Here is a 19,395-nt window from a genome sequence, read left to right as displayed (position 1 = left end):
CTACTTTTTATGAACGTTTTTACAGCAAAATAGCTGAGGGGGGTGTGGACACTGAATCAAGAGACACACTTATGAAAGAGCATATTTTGTCCTTTGTGGTCTATTTATATTCCTGATGTTTAAAATTAACTGAACTGTTGGGTGTGATTGTGAAATAGGAAATGACTGTGTAAAGGAGATGCATATTTTTCCTCATTTTAACCTAACAAGGTATTTTTTCTTTTTTTAGCTATATTCAATTTGTAAGGTTTTTTTTCTTTTTCATTGGGAATCATCTTTTATCTGCTCATCTATAATGCACTAGAAGTGTGGTGCTTCTTCTGTAAGATCTTGAAGATATATTGTATGTGGTCAGCTTGTACAAGAAGAGGTCTTAGTATTCTATTACCAAATTTGACATGAAAATGCAGAGGAAAAGAAAAGGCTGGGTGTTTGTTTATACTAGTAGTGCTGTGTACAACCTCTAAACTAATGAAGATCACTGGCAACACTTTAGCCTTGTTTTTTGAAGTACTTGACATTGACCTAGTTAATCCACTAAAGCATTATATCACCATACAGATATTTATGGTACAAATTATACTTTGTTGTTAGTAAGACTGTAATTTTCTTTTTACTTTTGTAAATACTGAAAGGAATTGAAAAATCTGATACCAAAATCAGCAGTGGGAACATTGTCTTCAAACTCCAGCAATGTGATTCAGCTGATCATTGATGCATACAATGTAAGTTCGGATTTTATTTGGGTTTTGTTTATTTTTCCTGCTTGTAAGTTATTATGAATTTTTCAGGCAGATACTCCAAGGTAAATTTTATGGTTTTTTCTACAAAATAGGAAGTTAGTGCACTAAACTATAAATATACCACCATTGCAGTAAAACCACACTAGACATATAGACACTATGGCAATAAGAGGTTAGATGACTAGAAAGATGTACTCTTAAAGCCACTTAAAACTACAAAGAAAAAGTTATCATACATGTTTTCCCTTTTAAAAAATAAAACCCACAAACAAAAACCCCACTGTTTCTTCAGCATCTTCAGTTCTTGCCTTCCTCCCATGTGGAAGAGAAAAGGGCTATTGTGCAACCTCTTAACCCCAAAGAAAATGTCTACATCAACCTCAGGGACCTCTTGGGTTTGGCCCCAGAATATTTTCTTCATAGCTGTGTTGTGTAAATGAGCACCATTTCTCCTTTGGAGTACATGGGGCAAACAAGTGCCTCCAAGGTCCATAGACACCTGCCCTGACCCTGCATGACGGGGTTCAGCCATGAGAAGGGGTCACCTCGGCATGGCTATGGGCAGCCCTGGGCTGGTGTTTCTCAGCATGTTGGAACTTACATAATTCCAGTGTGCCCATGGGACTGGCACTTAGACTGTGCATAGTTGTATAATGTCTTCAGCAAAATGCTTATGCAACTCAATTTGAAGTTAGCGAATAACTATTGTTTTAGTCCCTTTCTTCAGAGGTTATCCTGGAAAACAGTAAGTTACCAAAAGGAGTGACAATCAGTTATAAGTCTTTCTGCAAGAATGGAGTGAATGACACACAAGAAGATGGAAGGAAATGTTCTAACATTTCAATTGGAGATGAGGTAATTTACAGTATATATGCTGCTACTAAAGTATAAAATTCATTTAAAATGTCCAACACTCAGTAATTTTTTTTTTAAATAGTACAGACAAAACTCCTTTTAGTAATGTGGCACTCTGTTTATTTTTCTTTGCAGGTTAAATTTGAGATTAATGTAACAGCTAATGAATGTCCAAAGAAAGGACAAAATGAAACAATTAAAATCAAACCACTGGGATTCACTGAAGAAGTGGAAATTAATCTCCAGTTCATCTGTGAATGTCAGTGTCAAAGTGAAGGAGAACCTAACAGTCCAGCCTGCCACGAGGGAAATGGAACATTTGAATGTGGTGCATGCAGGTAAATAAATAGACATTTTGTTTATTTTTGCAAAAGAGAAATAGGAGCAAGACCTTTGTTTCCATAATTAGGGTTTATTTGATTTTACTAACTTTTTTAGTGAAAGAACAAGAATTACTGTTACCGACCTGTTTCTTTTAGGATATTTTGACATACTGCCTTATCTCTGAAAATAATCCCTATGCTGCAATTCATAGTATTGATCATTAGATTGGCAGCATTGTAAAAGTCAGAATTCAAATTTGGCCTTGAGTCAGTACTTTAAAGGATATGGGTCTTACTGCCTTTTCTGTTTCTTTATTTAATTCTGAGGTGCATGTAACATGGCAAAATTATGGATTTATGGAACAAAATGAATGGGATTACTTTGTGATGTTTTTGCAAGTATTCATACTAATCTAATTATATATATCCTTCTAATGTGAGGTCTGTTGATTTTGAGAAATTTACAGGCTTCCTAGTTTTTTGGTAGGAGGTCCTACCCAGATTGGCACCAATTGTTTCATAGCAGGAAAGAGTAAAAAGTCATAAAAGAACCACCTTTTATTTTGGATGACATCCCAATCTCTTCTTCCTGCTTTATTTCTAACCTTTTGGGGTCTTGTTACAATGTTTCTTCTAATTGCATGCATCTACAAATCTTTCAGAATATATATAATTTTTTTGTATACTTACACCTTTGAAATGTTCATTATTGCCCATCACCGGGATTAGATAACACATGTATTCCTTATTACACATTTGAAAATAAAATGATACTGGATTTTCTGGAATTACACACGATGAAAGCAGAGCAAAATCCTTCACTGGAGGGTTTCACTGGAGGCTGGTTGAAGATCAACCTAGGAAGTCAAGGTTTAAGCCTTTTTTTTTTTCCCCCAAGAAACCTACAGCAAAAATGAAAACTGTTTCCTCTTGGAAATCCTTGAGATGGGAATGGTAAGAGCAGAATGGAATTACAATCTTCTCCAGGAAAACAAGATCCAGGACTTTGGAAAACAGTACTGGTGCCTGCTCAGTGAACTATAACTGAAATAAAATGTAAAATTCTCATTCCACATGGTTTAGTATGTGACTTATTAAAAATAAAGCAAAAGATACTGACTTCAGTCTTAGAGGACTTCTGGTGCAGGATGGACTAACATCTGCCTGGTGAAGTTGGTGGTGGTAGTTAACAGGGTGTTTGAAAGGCTGAGGTATGGCCCCCTAACTGCTTAGTATTCTGTTAGTTGAGGAATAAGCTACTTTGTATCCAGTATTTATGGTCCATTGCTCCATTTTGCAGTCAGTTTTTGATGCTCCCTTCAAGTAAGGAGAACAGATTTTCCCATCTTTGTGCAGAAAGACTTCCTAAACGTGGTATCGCTGTCACTAGTGTCCCCATGGTTTCATGTGGGGGAGAACAGAGCTGTAGGTAAGAACAGCCTTCTGCTCTTGCAACAGTAGCAGTTTCCTGGCTGAACTGGTCTCTGGATGCCCACAGCAAGCAGTTTGTCAATCACTGCTGGGAACATGAACAACCTCCGTTTGCTCGTTGGTACTTTAGCCTTGATAATGAGAAGTGCTGATCCCCAAAGATCTTGGCTGAATTTGCTGGTGGTCCGCAGCTCTGAAGATCATCTACTCCCCTGCCTAATTGCTGTTCACAGGAAATCTTTTCATTGAAAGATGACAGCAGCTACAGTGAACTGTCATTTAAAAATAATTGGTGCTCTGTCACCTGAGAGAGAGGAATTAATAGTGGTTATGTGGCAATTTAGTTAGAGGTCGTGACACAGTTTCTCACCTGGAACAAGTAATCATCATAGAAGCAACTTAGTCTAGTTTGCTCCAGCGGCTTCAAGAATGTCTATGTAGGTAGGTGTCAGCTGGAAATCTCATTTGAAGTTTAACTTGGAATATTCCTTGAGAGAGTAGTCACTTTTATTCCTGTTCTTTGTGCTATTTTTGCAGTCTTATTGTATGACTTTTAATTAAGTTTACATTTTCAGTCGTGTTTTTACCTTGCAGATGTAATGAAGGACGTATTGGAAGACTATGTGAATGTAGTACAGATGAAGTAAATAGTGAGGATATGGATGCTTACTGCAGGAGAGAGAACAGTACAGAAATATGCAGTAATAATGGAGAATGCATTTGTGGACAATGTGTATGCAAGAAAAGAGAAAACACCAATGAAGTGTATTCTGGCAAATATTGTGAATGTGATAACTTCAACTGTGATCGATCAAATGGTTTGATTTGTGGAGGTGAGAAACTACTTCAGAGTTTGCAGGCAAAACTGGCTAGCAGTTTACAAGTCTGTCAACTCTACCATGTAGAGTAGTGATACTTAGCTTAAAGACCATAGCTACTTGATAAAAGAGATGAGAATATGCACAGATTTAGTGATTGAAAATGTCTATTAATAAAACAGCTCTCTTGATCATGAACATATAGTGTGTTAATACACTTTTCACCTTCCTTGAATCAGCTTCGAGAAGGATGTAAAGTGAACTTGACTTCTGCTGTTTATTACAGAATTACCCTCAGGTATTATAGTAAAGATTGCTGAGACAACTGGCCTGAGATTATAATGTTATCCTGGCTCAGTGTAACCACTGCGTCAATAAAAAGAGATAATGACCTCAGCTTACTTGTAATACTGAGTGCTTGACTCGGTGGTTGACAAGATACCAGTGAGATGCTATCTTGAGACTATTCTGAAAGGTAAGTGAAGATCAAAACATGCAAGATCCAGAAGAACACCTTAAGTGCTTGAAACAAGATTCTGATGGCAGTTAATTCCCGAAATCAAAAGCAGTTTAGAAAATCCTCCAGCAGCCAGTGTCTAAATTATTTTGCTGCATGCATTTTTGTCCTATAACTTCCCTAGGCTGCTTTGCACATTGAAGTACCTGGTAGGAGTGTAACTACTACCTCAGTTTTGACTGTGATACAAAAATAAAACAGAGAAGCCACTAAGCTTTAACTGAATTATGAAAATACCTCATCTGTCTGCTTTGCTCAGAATACACTATTGCTCACCAGCTCCACAAAGGATAGGAGCAGTAGTGGTGGTGTTCCAAAATATATGGTGACAGATAAGTATTGACTTAAACATTTTGTTCTCAATGGAGAAGGAGGGGTGTAGCCAAAGATCTTTCCATTTCATCCAAATCACCCTTCTGGAGATACAGGTATCTTACTTCCTGTGTAAGGAGCATAAAGTTTGGTTGGTTGGGTGAGATCAGAAGTACAGCAGTTCAATGGTGGTGTTCTAAGGAGCCAAAGCTGTTTCATCTTTTCTGTTTTGTGAAGTCTAAGTTAGTGCATTCCTCATCTTTTTAGGTCTTGCTTTATAAATTTGCATAGTGATAGAAAGACAGGAGTGATCAGTGCATCTATATACATATAAAATTGTGAACTGAAGCAGTGCTGTAATGCTCTCCACCCAGGAGATATGGCCATCATATTATACTATTCTCAGTCAGCTTTCCTGAGTCGTCTTATTTTGTTTATGAAAGGAAATCCAAGTGTAGGAGAATGGGAAAAGGGGAGAAATGCCTGTAAGTAGTTTTTCAAGGAGCTAAAATTATGTTGTAGCTCTTAATTCATTATTGTCTTCATTATCTCTCCACCAGGGTTTTCTTTTCCCTGTATCTATCCTGAGGTAGTGAACATTTATTTCTTACTGTCATAAATTTTATGTTTTATATTAGACTTCATTTCACTGAAATATCTTTTCAATGCACAGGAAACGGTATCTGCAAATGCAGAGTGTGCGAGTGTTTCCCCAACTTCACTGGCAGCGCATGCGATTGTTCTTTGGATACTTTTCCATGTATGGCATCTAATGGCCAGATTTGCAATGGAAGAGGAACCTGCGAATGTGGCACTTGTAATTGTACAGATCCCAAATTCCAAGGCCCTACATGTGAAATGTGTCAGACTTGTCTCGGTGTCTGTGCAGAGCACAAGTAAGTACCTAGAAAACCAAGTTCCAGCTTCTATACATTTGAGTTTGTGATATTTACATGTGCAGAACAAGGCTTTTGATACTGTGCTTTATTCTACCCTGAAATGTAGGGGCATCATGTCATATCATCCCTTTAGACAGTAAAAGTTGTTGGGTGATACTCAATAATTACGAACAAAACATTTTTAATACGGTATTTTGATTGCTTCCAGGTATGCTAATTATTTCCCTAAATTCTTTACCTGCCATTTTTTGTTAGGCATAGAAATGTGTACATTATGTTAAATCAGTTTTAACCATTCAGATTGATTTGGGCACATTACAGCTTTCCCCTGTTTCATGTATGATTATCGACAGCCAACCTTCTGCAGAGTTGGAGGGAACAGAAGTCTAATGTGGCAGGCCGTAAAGTTCCATCATCTTGACCTTTTGAAATTAATGTATCAAAAGTATACATATACTGTGCAATTTCCAGAATAGTTAAAACTTCAGCTAAGCTTTTTGCTTAAAACTTTTATTCTGAAATACTACTGAAAAAGTCAGACTGTCCAGACCGTCGAAAACTAAACCTAGATCCGTGTGGGCCAGTGAAATTTGCATCCCTGCCTTTGGAAATCCGGGTTTTTAGAAACCAAGCATTTTCTGCACGGAAGCTTTGAAATAAGTTTATGATTAGTGGCTGGGGTGATTCCTGGCTTTGTGCAGCTGACTTTAAGGTTTTCTCTCAGCGCAGTCTTTTTAGTATAAAAATCCTGCTCAGTCCGCTTTTTTCAATTAGTTATTCAGAGTGATATCCTGCTGTAAAGCTTGTCACTCAGTTTGTTCTTTTTAACCTGTCTGTGTCTCAGATACTGTTTCACTGTAAATATTCTGTTCCTACACTGCCTTCTCTGAAAGTATTCAATTTCCAGGTGGAGGTGTTGAAAAAGTTTTAGCCTTATTCCCTTTTAGAGATTTAGGTAAATTTTTTTTCCTGTCCTTGAAGCTTGTGAGTCATCCAGGGAAAGAGGAATTTATTAAAGGGGGCTTTTGTTGATCACAAGTTTTGTAAAAGTTCTGGCTGGTAAAAAGCAGTGTCTTGCTTTATTTTTTCCTGGCCTCTATATGGCAAAAGGGCTGGTTTTCTTGGGTTTTTTTCTGACACCCTCCTTTACATTTCTCTAGATTAAATGCTAGAACTCTTTCGTGAACATGTTAAAAAGCATTGCTTCTGATTTGTACTTCCACAGGGACTGTGTTCAATGCAGAGCTTTCGATAAGGGAGAAAAGAAGGAAACGTGTTCTCAGGAATGTATGCATTTCAACATGACGCGGGTAGAAAGTCGAGACAAGTTGCCACAGCCCGGACAGCCCGATCCGTTGTCTCATTGCAAAGAGAAGGACGTTGATGACTGCTGGTTCTACTTCACATATTCTGTCAACTCAAATGGTGAAGCCAATGTCCACGTGGTAGAGACCCCAGGTATGAACGTGATGTTGCCTACTCTCCCTTTGTCTTTGTTGTTAATTCATGCAGTTGTTGTGTACTACAAAGTAGCTCTGGTTGATTTGTGGGTTAGATGCATTTGGAAATAGGTACTTATTCCCTGAGTGAGAGTTGTGGATGTCTGGAACTTGAGCAGCTTTAGAAAAACCTAAGTCTCTCTAGACCTAGTTTTTTGAAACCTTTAGGCTGACAGAAACAGGTTTTGTTTTTTAAAAACAAAGTCAATCAGATATGTGTATTTGTTAAAGCATTTCATGTTTCGACTTGACACTTTGCAGGCTTGTTTTACCTGTCCTGTAGCAAGTCCTAGATATCTAAATTTTGATAATTTTTTTTGACCGGGCTTGTGCTACAGGTGAGAAACAATGGTGTCTGTGTGGTTTTGTTGGTTTTTTTCTTTTCCTTTTCTTAATAATATGGGACCAGTCTTACACAAATGGGAGTCTTTGCTTTTACTTAATTGAGGTACCTTCAAGAATAGATCTGAAAAGCCTTTTGCTTTGTTAATCCTTAATAGGCAACTGTTCTTCATTTTGTTCAATCTTCTGACACAAAAAAGAGAGAACAATTCTATAGCTCGATCAGTAATTTACCATTTATTCGCCAAGAGTATTGTTAGTTTGAATCATGAGATGTAGCATCTAACAGTGCAAAAATTCTGGTTTTGTACATTAGCAGTGTGTGATCTGATTTTTATAAGCCTGATACAAAATACACACCTTACTTGTGTGTTAAAAGGTTTAGTGCTGTATTGTACTCAAGGAAATTTCAGAATTGATCATTTGGGTGATCGTCAGTTAATACAGGTCAGTGGTTAGTGGCTTTTAGAAATAAATGCCACTTCAATTCAGAATGTTTTAAATGCTCTAAAAATGTAGTCCAACGTATAGAGGAGGACCTTGAGCCCTGTCTTCTTTTAGGACAAGTCAACAGATACCCTACACTTCAGGGATCTGACCTTTTCTTCATGGATAGATTTCTGTTGCCTTAGTTAAGAGCTGAATCAAGCCTTCATGCACTGGGAGGCACCTTAATTTTGTGCCAAGCAAGTGCTGAAGGAACAAGCTTTGTTCAGTAGAGCTATATTTGGTGGAGCAGACACTCGTTCCTTGCTGGTCCCCAAGGAATTCCTGTCATGTCCCTTCCCACTGCCCCCACTCCTGCAGAGGCAGCTACCAAGATTAGGAGTCTGCAGTTTGGGGGGAAGCAGTGTTCCTATTGACAGCATAGAAGTTGCATTTGTTTGTTTCTGATTTCTTCAGTCTGTGCATTGAGCTCTGCAAAAGCCCTTGTTCAGTTTGTGATTATTGAGAATTTCATGTTAATAGAAGAGTTGGGTTTTATTTTGGAGGATTATTATTTCTATGACAGTCACCTTAAATCATTTTGCATCTGTATTACTCTTTTCAAACACAATTCACTTATTTTGAAAGTACATGATATTTTTATCCAAAGTTGTGCCTTTTATAAAAATCTTATTTCAGCAGAGATCAATTTCCAAGATGAGGCGATATCTTAAAAAATCTGTTTCAGAAGCGAAGTTATTACTTATCTCTATATATTAGCTACTAACAATAACAGCCATCTGACGTAAATTGAGGAACGAGCTTTTTCTGTAACACTGTTGATAGAGTATGTGGGGACTGTTTTGCTAATCTGCATTTGTACTCTAGCTGGTTTATCCCTCCAGCGCCACCTTTGACTTGGCACTTTTTCATGTTTAAAATACAATTGCTAGTTATTTTACTTTAATACTCTTAAGCTACTGAATAGCTTAAGGGTTTAGCAGTGTGTAGACTTTATCATCAGAATATGAATTGTTCTATTGCTAAGACTAAACACAAATTAGAAGGATAAAAATAAGTTAGAATGTTACAGGATGTACACATTCCAAAACTTCCATTGTTTGAAAGGAAAATAGTATTGGCATATCTCTGATATTCAAAATACTCACTTCAGTACAAAATAAAATTTCAAAAGCATCTGGTTGTGCATTACCTTTACCATTTTGTAAAATCATGCTTCCCTCGCTTTGTTCCCTAGAATGCCCCAGTGGCCCTGACATCATTCCCATTGTAGCTGGTGTGGTTGCTGGAATTGTTCTTATTGGACTTGCATTATTATTGATTTGGAAACTACTAATGATCATTCATGACAGAAGAGAATTTGCTAAATTTGAAAAGGAGAAGATGAATGCCAAGTGGGATACGGTAAGTCAAGAGGCTTTTATCTTTCTAAAAGCTACAGTAGTTGAGGAAGAATAGAAGATTTTTGTTCACGTGCCTTAAATGTTTCAGAATGTATCCCTGCCTTTTGGCCTATGGAGGAACAGAAATATCCTTATTTTAAGCTGACTTTAAAACATATTATGTGTTACCACTAGCAAAAAACCCCAAACAAAACAAAAAAAAAAAAAAACCACCAAAAAAAAACCCAAACCACAACAAAAAAACGCAACACTCTTTGAGAAGTACCTCTTGGGTTAGAAAAGCGAGTAGTAACTTAAGTAGAAATAAAAATGTGATGGTGACAGAATAGTTCAGCTTTGCAGTTCTACCACACTTTACAACATATTATTAAAATGTTTATTAGAAGATGAGAGTCACTTTTGCATAAAATGAAGAAGAAAATTTTACGCTTATGAAAGAGATCTTGTGAATACTCATACAGGTTTGGTTGGGAGATTTCAATAACTGGTCACAAAATCGTGGCTGGTACTGGTTTGTTGAAATCTTCCCAGCCCCTTGTCAACAGAAAAGTATGCAAGAAAAACAAGCCTATGTTCTATAGGCTTATGTAGGCTATAGGGTCACTGCCTCTGGGAAATTTTAGGAACCTGCTAATCAAAAACCCTTCACTACAGTTCTGTAGAAGTCAACACCCACGTATGCTTGATAAGGGAATACTTTAAAAAAATCTCCTAGGAAGTCTTTTGTTTTTATTTAAGAAAATTAATTAATTCTATGCTAGAAAAAGAATTACTAACACTTTTCTTTATATAGAGCATGATTTTTTTCAGTGATAGCTGAGAATGTTACTTTTCTTTTTTTCCTGTTGAATTATTCGACATTGACCATTTCTTTTACTTCAGCAAGAAAATCCAATATACAAGAGCCCTATTAACAATTTCAAGAATCCAAACTATGGACGTAAAGCTGGTCTCTAAGTCTCAGTTTGTATCTTCTTTCATTTTCTTCCTTTTTTCCTTTGCATGTCACTTCAAACTCACTGTGTGTCAGTCAGTTAATCACAGTTTAAGTCTTGCTTAGTTTATCTACTGCTGCTTTGATTCTGGGGTTTTAAAGAATGCAGCTTGAAAATTTTTAACTTGTTTTGACAGCAAGATTGCTTACTTACTAATACCACCAGTACTGGCTTAAACTATTCTACAAGTGAATTATATTTTTTTTTCCCCGGATAAATGTATGGATATATAATAGAACAACTGTTAGGATTGAAGAAGCTCTTTGGATAGTGGAGAGACACAGCATTCAGAGGAGGGTTTGTCTTCTATTTCCTTGAATCAGCAGTCAGTTTGCTTGAAGTTGATGTTTGCAAAGCTAGTTTAGATATTCCTCAGATATCCCAGTCTATAAATACCACTGTTTTTATTAGAATAACTCTGGGAACATTCAGAGTAGCCTTACAGATTTATTTTTTTTTTTTTTAACTGCTTTGGCTTATTAACCTAGTGTAGAACTACCCTGTATTTAAAGTGTGAAATGCATATACTCTATTGATTTTATAATTAAATATGCATCTTATTTTTTCTATCCATATTTCTGCTGAAACTGGCAATATCACAGTCCTTGTAGCCCAGCCAGCTTGGGGGTCTCCATAGAAAAAAACATGAATATGAGAGGAGGAAATGTTCTTGTCCCCTCTAGATGCATTTTCCCCCAGTTTCTTAGTCCCTCCTAAATTCTGCCTGAACACCTCATTTCTGTTTGGAAATGCTGACTTCAGTTCTCTTCACACCCAACAAGCAAGGAGAAATGGCAGTAATCAGAAGAGCAAGTCAGTAAACTAGAAATGATGGAGAGAGATCTGTAGACTTTGAGATTGCACTTTCTTGAATGCTTTAGGTGTTCATCTCCTTCCCTGGGCTGTCCAGCTTCTGGGGAAGGAATGAGAAAGGGAGGATTAGATGGGGAATGGATGTCACAAGAATGTTGGGAGGTGAGAAGTACAGACATCAGATTAGAGGGAAGGGAATGAAGAAGTCGGGAAGGCAGCACATCCTTTTAAATATCCAAGGGCTTTTTTCAGGAGCCAGTGGAAGGGAAGAATCTGTTATCTCTAATTTTATTCTGTCTGCTGTCTCCCTTTTTCAGCATTGCACTCAAAAGATTTAGTAAAGGAAAAATGAGGGGAGAAAGCAGGAATTAAGAGTATTTAAGCTCTTACCTGTCCTCACAGTGACAACAATTCCAAATACTTTGTCTAGCATTCTGAGCCCTTCCTTGATGAAATATACTTTCCTCTTCTCTTTGCAGTCATTTCACTTTCCATTGTGTTCGAAATTGATTGTAAAAATCGTCATTTTGCTTGCCACACCGACCACATTCAACTCCTTTCCATTTTTCTTCTCAGAGTCGATTATTCTGTGGAGGAAATGGAGTTCTTGTTCCTTTCTAACATTTCACATAATCCATCTGGTTAAGTCTCTCTTACCTTCTCTTCTGCTATTCACTTAATTGTGTACTCTCTGTTGCATGCAGGACAAGCATCTAACAAACCATACGGTGTGTAACTTCCATTCTGTGCTCTCGTTCTCTGCCCCATTACTCTTTCAGGATCTAATGTCTTTAGTGCTGCCATTTCTCCTCAAAATGTACTTCTTGCAGAAAGCTTTCCTCTTGTGTAAATGGAGGGATTGAATTCTGCCTTCTTGTTTCACTCACTGTGAAGATCAGACGTATGAAAGAGTGTGGTTTTTTAAAACACGTCTTTATCATTTTTGATGTTCATAAAAATATCAGAACTTTGGGGAGAAAGGGAGCTGGGTTTAGTTTTATTGGCCACTGAAAAAGACAAGATGAGTATTGACAGAATAGGTGACCCACAGGAAGTAGAAGAAGAAAATCCTCCTTTCTCCTATAACTAAGATTTTTCTGGGGTTTTTAGATTGTTGAAGTAACCTTTCATTTAGGTGAAGAAAGTTGTCTTGTCAAGGCAAGAAAGTCATCTGAAATCCCATTACAAGAAAATTACACTGCAGTAGGTTCCCTCCAGGTATATACGTATACAGTAAAATTAACTGCGTAGAGTTTGTGCAACCCTTCCCCCTCTTCCACAACAGTCATACACACACGTGGGCTTGGTTACTGCAGTGAGTAAACTGCAGCACCATGAAGCTTGTCGTGGACGAGGTGCCCAAATACTTTACCAGTCCTGGTCTGTGGTGATGTGAATGACTTGTCACCACAATATCTGTGCAGTTGATGCTCAAGCCAGCTAGGTTGAACCAAGTTCAAGTTGTCCTTGGCCTGCAGTATAGCTACTGTCTTAGTGTCCTTTCACCACTGTCGGGCCTTACTGTCTTCACTGCCTGTCTAGTTCAGATTTGTGCCATTAAAAGAGTATTTACTTAACAGCAGGCTAGCTGCTTTCCTCTAGTCTTCCAGTCGTGGTAGATGATGCCCTCTGTTGTCTGTGTTGCCCTTAACTGTGGCCTTTGCTTCATCGTCTGATGCAACTGCTGTATTTATGGGTTGACAGATGACTGATTTTATATTACTGTAAAATAATGATGGATATTGATGAGAGCTGAAAATAGTAAGAACCAGCTCTTGAACAATGTATATGGATGAGTTTAAAAATTCAAGTGTGCAGTTTCTTGCAGTGACTTAGGACTTAAACCCACTATAAAGGTAGTTTAAGTGACTATTGAAATAGTAAGTCCATGGGGAAAAAAGGAATACGAAGGTTAATCAAACATCCTGTATAACAGATTCATCTTTATGCAACGCTAGACTGAACTGTTACCCTCTGAACAGCCCAGTCTAGTTGAAAACGTAACAGTGTTGCAAGAACACAGCTCATTATTCTCTGCTGAAGGTTACTTTTTAAAAATACCTCCATCTTAATTTTAATGTATTTCACTTCATCTTATATGTAGTTATTGTTTGACTTTTATTTTGGTTTAAGTGTGCATGGTGTTTTCATTTATAGGGGCATGTGGCAAACGTGTTTTCCCTAACTTTGCATGCTTAAACCAGTGTATCCTCTGCAGTGGCGTAAAGAAAACAGGTTTATTTAAAAAACAGTAGTATTTGTCTAAGACAGCAAGTTTGGAATACTATGTTTTAGTGGCCAGTTAAAAATCTGGAATGCTGCTAATCTCTGAAAGTTCATACCATGTGCCAGCTGTGAGGGGCCCTAAGGGAGGTGAGAGTCGTGTTGAACTGGTGGACATTTATTTACTACTTCCATGTTAGTTTTAATGGTAAGCTATATGTAGAAGACCTTGCCAACCCAGGGCTGAGACACAGTGATTGAGTATGGCTGGAAAGCCCAGGGCTGTTGCTGCCTGTCTAACAGAAGATAGCAGGGAAGGAATTGCAAATCCATTGGGTGCCTGTGTTGCAGTTATAGGCAGTAGAGCCTCAAGAGCCATTTAGCTGATCGAACGTAAGGTTGGGTTAAGCTGAATAGTTCTCTGTGTGTTGACAAAATCTCCATTATTTTTAATGGGAACTGAGGCACTCAACTGACATGGGGAGACACCTTGTTAAGTGCCTTATTCAGTGACCTAAATCCCACGGTGTGCTTCTGAGAGTTCTTGGGAACATAAAGTGCAAGTACAGGGGAAAAGAGTACAGCGTTTTGGTTTCTTTGTAGATAGGGCTTATGCTAAATAAAGAGCATGTAAATTTCAAATTCTGATTTCTCTTGAAAAAGCATTATAGTAAAAAATTTACAATCTTATTATGCAAATTGCATTTTAAACCTGATTCCAAGTTCAAATTAATTGTATGAGCAGCACCCTGCAAATTTGCAAGTTTTAGTCCTAACCTTTAGACCAACTCCTACACTACCTGAAAGAAGTTATCTTTTACAAACAAGAAAATGTAAACATATACCTCCCTGTATGTGCTGGGGGTAGTCTGTTTTGTAAAATGTTGAAGGTTAAAAGCACAGTATAACAAATATTACATAATGCCTTGCCACTGAAGAGCTGTGCAATACCTTCCAGTCTGCATATGATACAGCCTATTAAGCTTACAGACTTTTTCTGCATCATAAACTTTACTGATTTATATTTATATTTTTAAGAATTCTCCATTAAAACTCATTGAGGAAACACACAATGTACATTGCCAAGAATGTTGAGGCATAATGAGATACTTCAGTTACAGATTAAATCTCTCATCCCTGGACGTTCTTCCAGTTTCATTTACATCTTACTATTGCAAGGCTTTTTATTAAAAATATGGGGGGCGGGGGGTATGTAATTTTGCATTGATTAATTTGTCTGGTGAGAACTAGCCACAACACTATTTCCATGATTTAAAAAAACCCAAACAAACAAACAAAGCAAACAAGCAAAAAAACTTAACTCAGCATCCCTTTCCAAACTAGTAGCTGATATACTTTTAATGAAGGCAGAGTTTGCCTGGGAACTGATAGAAGGGTCTTTTGCTGTTACTATGTATTTGTGAAGTATAGCCAGCACTGGACACCTAGTTCTTCCTTCACCTCAAACCAGATGACGTTGACTTAGATATTGAGAAGAGTGAGCAGGGAACCTTGACTTCTGTTGTCCAGCAATCCATGTTCTGGCTGGCCTTGAGAGACTAGGCTGGATTCTTTCAGGTCTAGGCGGGCTTGGATGTGCCTCGTTGCTCTTTCCATGTAGAGAAGCTGGCTTCAAGGAGAAACAGCCTTTTTCTGTGAAAAGAACCATGACAGAAAGGCAGTATACCACCTAAATGGTCTTCCTTAGCAGCAGCTACTGTTGTTGGGGTAAGCCAGTTACTTGCCCCATACCAGGTCTTGCAAATAGAAGGCAACAAATGTCCCAGGAATTGTGATATGAAAATTTCACACCAAGTTGGTTTCTTGCTTGCCTTGTCACCTTTTGGCGCATCCTGTGGTATTCCCAGTTGTTTTTCCAGGTTTACGACCCTGAAAAAACAGACACACCTGGTGTTTGTGTGTCTAGGGGGAGGATTTCCTTCAATTGACTGTAGGAAAAGGTTTTTTTAACCTGAAATATTTTAAATGCTGTGTAATTTAATAGAGTAGAATTGAATTAATATGGTTATATAGGCCATCTCAGACTAGAGGGATCTTCAGAGGGAGAGAGATTCCCTTACTGCTGATGAAGGCCAGATGTGGTTCTGGCCAGAACTGCACTCAGGCTGACATCTGCACTGTACTGAATTTCCTCAGGAATTATTCGTGTATGCACAGAAGAGTTTCATATACTGGTAAACAACATTTATTTAGGTTGAAGTTCAGGTTGCGATAAGAGCACAGTACTGCTGCTCCAGGCTGTATCGGTAGAGTCCTAGCCTAGCGGTAGCCCTTTCTCCTAGTAAGATTTACCTATTTGTTTTGAGTTCAAGCTGTTCATCTTAGGTGTGCAAGGATGCCATAAATGGAGTAAGATTTACTGAGATAAAAGGAAACCTAGAAACAAAGGAAGCTTACAGTAAGCTTAATTTAGAGGTTTTCAAATCTCAACAAGAGAGATGTAAGCGGTTGTTCTGTAGGCATTTCTCGTGTCAGTAGAATTAATGTTTTTATTGCAACATTTGCACCAGTACAGAAGTTTCTTAGTTTTAACTACGCATTTTGCAGGTTGGGGAGACCTGCAGGAATAAAATGAGAATGACAAATACTGAATGTTCAATATAAATATTGAATGTGTATTATCAAAATAGTATAAGCCTTTCCACTTTGTTTCTAGAATTAAATTATAATACAAGATAAGCTATTTAAATGTTTATTATAGCAGAATGTGGTCTGTGGTCAGTCATGGCTTCAAACAATGTTGTTTACAGTCCTGTTCTTTAAAAAACATCATGGGCCACAGACCCCTGAGTTGATGGCTGAGCCCTGGGATGACCATATGAGGTTCATATGCTTTGAAGGAAATCTGTGGTGTAAACTGGACAGGATCGTGCCCTAACCTTTTGCTTTATTAGCTGAGCATGCCTTTGTTCAAGTTGCTAGAGGGAAAACTAGTTTGATTTAAGCTGTTTGTGTGTACAAACAAAACATTAATGGATAATTTCTTAGGCTAATTTTTACACTTCTTGTAAACACAGTGCTTTTTTCATCTCTTTAAAATGTTAATGTAAATATTTTTCTTTTTCTAGGGTGAAAATCCTATTTACAAGAGTGCAGTGACAACTGTGGTCAATCCTAAATATGAGGGAAAATGAACACTGCTTGTATAACTTCACAACACTGTATGCAGCATAGCAATTTTTTGTAGTCACAGTAAGATAGATTTAGGGCAAACTGCAGTGATTTTACTAATTCATTACATGTAGGTTTGTTTTCCTGTGCAGGTTTTGAAAATGTACCATATGTAATTTTTTATTTTTATTTTTTTTGCAAATAAAAGTAATCAGTGCCAGAGGTCTGACAAAAAAAACTTGAGACTGTGTAGCCTAGTCAGCTAAGGTCACACGGTGCCTTTTTGACCTTTTCCACTCCTGTGCTGTGAATCTAGGTCTTCTGCAGGGTGCAATACTGCTGTGGCATGACTGGGAGGGAAATGGTTAAAGCAATCAGCATGAGGGCTCTGCCTAGCCATTTAGTATTAAACTTTTTAGCTTTACAGGGAAATCAGGGCTTGAGTTTGCAGATATAATTAAACTCACGTAGCATGGAGCTGGTGGTTAACTGATCTTCTGCTTGCTAGACATATGATTAAGTATATGGTAAGTTGAGTAAGTTGGAAGTGAGCAGTGTAAAAGACTGAAAAGTGTGTGCATACTTATTTTTAATTTTTAAGTTCCTTATTGCCAGGGTATGGTTAAAATGAAAGGGTTTGAGAAGAATGTTAAGAAGGAAAAAATAGCTTTAAAACACGTGCCATTACTGAAAAAGTTGCTGACTGGTAACTTGCTTAGTTTTAATTTGTAAATTCAAGCCCTGGGTGGCAGTGTCATGAAATACCTTACCAAGACATCCTTAAAATACATAAGGGCCTTACATCATACTGTGTCTTTATTCTGTAATGTTTCCTTGGTTTCAAGCCTGGTGCTTTGTCACCCTTCTAATCTTTTTAACGTATTTGGTTGCGATTCTTTTTGTAATATTTTTGTATCAACACAAGCTTTTTTTTTCCTTGGGTTTTTTTTTTTTTTGAGCAGTCTTAGCTGTAAATTTGCCTTTACCCTGTAGCTAAGATTGCATAGTTTGTCATGTGACAAATCACACATCATTCTTGACATGTGCCATGTATATTTGCCTTTGACCATTCAAACTGCATCATAGTCATATTCTTGTTTTAAGTGCCTTTTTATTTTAACAGATGTTCACTTTTTACAGTGCTATTACTGAAGTTATTTATTAAATAAAAGTACCTTAAAATACTTAAATCTCGTCTCTTTATGTTGTAGAAGTTGATACTATTCCAAAAACCTGAGAACTGTGTCTGTTTGGGCAAGAGGTAATAGACATTGTAATAATACCAAATATGTCCTTTAGATCAAATCTGAGAAAAATTAAGCAGAAGTGATCTTGCATAACAAACATTAGCTGTTGTATGAAATGCACAAAGGCCAGGGTGTAGCACAGTGCTCCGTGTTATGTACAGTGGCCGCTGATGTAAAGCCCCAGGCTTGCATGTGTGCTAAAGAAGTTCTGTAGTTTAGTAACTGTTCCAGCAAATGGGCTATTTGGTTAACATTGTTTCACAACACACAACAAATGAGAAAAATCACTACATTTTGTAGGAAAAGAAAGTCTTCCAAATTTTTTTAAGGGTATAATGTTCTAGATAGATTATCAAAACCATTTTGTAATTAAATACATTCCTAAGGTGTATTCATGGAATCTGTATGATTTTTTTTTTTTTTTTTAAACTGTTGGTACTTCAGGTTATCCTGAGAAGCTGTGGGGATCTAAATGTCCCTTTTAACCTCCATCTGTGGCCAGAAGGAGCCTGGTTTCCATGAAGTGGGAGGGGGGCATCGATGGAGAGGTTGGGCGGTTGTGCGTGTGTGTCTGTCTCCATCCCTCTATGAGGGAAGCAGCTGGAGACAAGAGGATCCAAGGGCCAGTTACGAGGTGGGCTTGGTTGTCTAAGGCCAGTTGCTGGAGAGATCCACGATGGGGTGGGGTGGGCGGGTGGGTGTAGGTCGGTGTGCGCGAGCGGGGAGGTTTGCAGCAACGGCTGGAGCAGGGCCAGCACAGGTGGCAGCAGCAGGGGAGACTGGAGATCCAGGGGCAGCTGCTGGGTAAGGCTGAGTGTCTAAGCCCAGCCATGGGAGGGATTGGGCCCTGTAGGTATGTCTGTGTTTCCCACTAACGGGCCTTCATTCTGACCAGCTGGAGTCCATTGGTCCTGTTCGTATTTCCATGAGTGCTCTCTTCTGTCTGTGATGCTGTGTGTGTGTGTATGTACATGCTGCGTACATGTTGTGTGCGTGGCTGCACATGCTTACTGGCAATACATGCTTAGGCTCACTATGGGTTGGACCTGGGGACACGGAGCTGCTGCAGCCTTGCTTCTCTTGAGCTACCAGATTTGGCAACAGGTACGTTTTATGATGGTTGGAGCAAATGAGGGCAAACTCACAGATGGGAAGAAGCTGTGCGACAATTTAACCTGCTATCCTTCGTAACAAAGTCCACAGTACTGCTCTGGATTAGTTCTTACATCATGAATGCTCTTCCTTGTGTTGCCTTTCCAACTAAGGGAACGAAAACAGCCTGAGAATGCCTTCCTACCTGACCGCGAGATAAGAAACCAGCTGCACTCATGTACAGCTGGTGTTGTCTGTTCCTCTTGATACTAACTTTACAGAGTTGTGACTTGACTGTGGCCAT

At 38.2% G+C, this 19,395-nt stretch overlaps 1 protein-coding gene across 2 annotated transcripts in view; it reads left to right on the top strand.

The window, feature by feature from the left end:
- ITGB1 (integrin subunit beta 1) overlaps positions 1-17,942 on the top strand; it is a 47,197-nt gene extending 29,255 nt beyond the window's left edge. The window contains exons 9-17 of one of the 2 annotated variants that reach the window (XM_052805908.1): positions 636-725; positions 1,458-1,598; positions 1,734-1,936; positions 3,947-4,185; positions 5,673-5,895; positions 7,124-7,356; positions 9,424-9,590; positions 10,472-10,552; positions 16,710-17,942. In XM_052805908.1, coding sequence (XP_052661868.1) covers positions 636-725; positions 1,458-1,598; positions 1,734-1,936; positions 3,947-4,185; positions 5,673-5,895; positions 7,124-7,356; positions 9,424-9,590; positions 10,472-10,546 — 1,371 coding nt within the window. In that variant the 3' untranslated portion in view covers positions 10,547-10,552; positions 16,710-17,942. The remainder of the gene's footprint in view (positions 1-635; positions 726-1,457; positions 1,599-1,733; positions 1,937-3,946; positions 4,186-5,672; positions 5,896-7,123; positions 7,357-9,423; positions 9,591-10,471; positions 10,553-16,709) is intronic. The other variant, XM_052805918.1, reaches the window with a different exon arrangement.
- Positions 17,943-19,395: the final 1,453 nt, after the last annotated feature.

Source organism: Harpia harpyja, chromosome 1, assembly GCF_026419915.1.
Source record: "Harpia harpyja isolate bHarHar1 chromosome 1, bHarHar1 primary haplotype, whole genome shotgun sequence".
In the NCBI taxonomy this organism is placed as follows: Eukaryota; Metazoa; Chordata; class Aves; order Accipitriformes; family Accipitridae; genus Harpia; species Harpia harpyja.
This window is presented reverse-complemented; position numbering and strand designations above follow the sequence as displayed.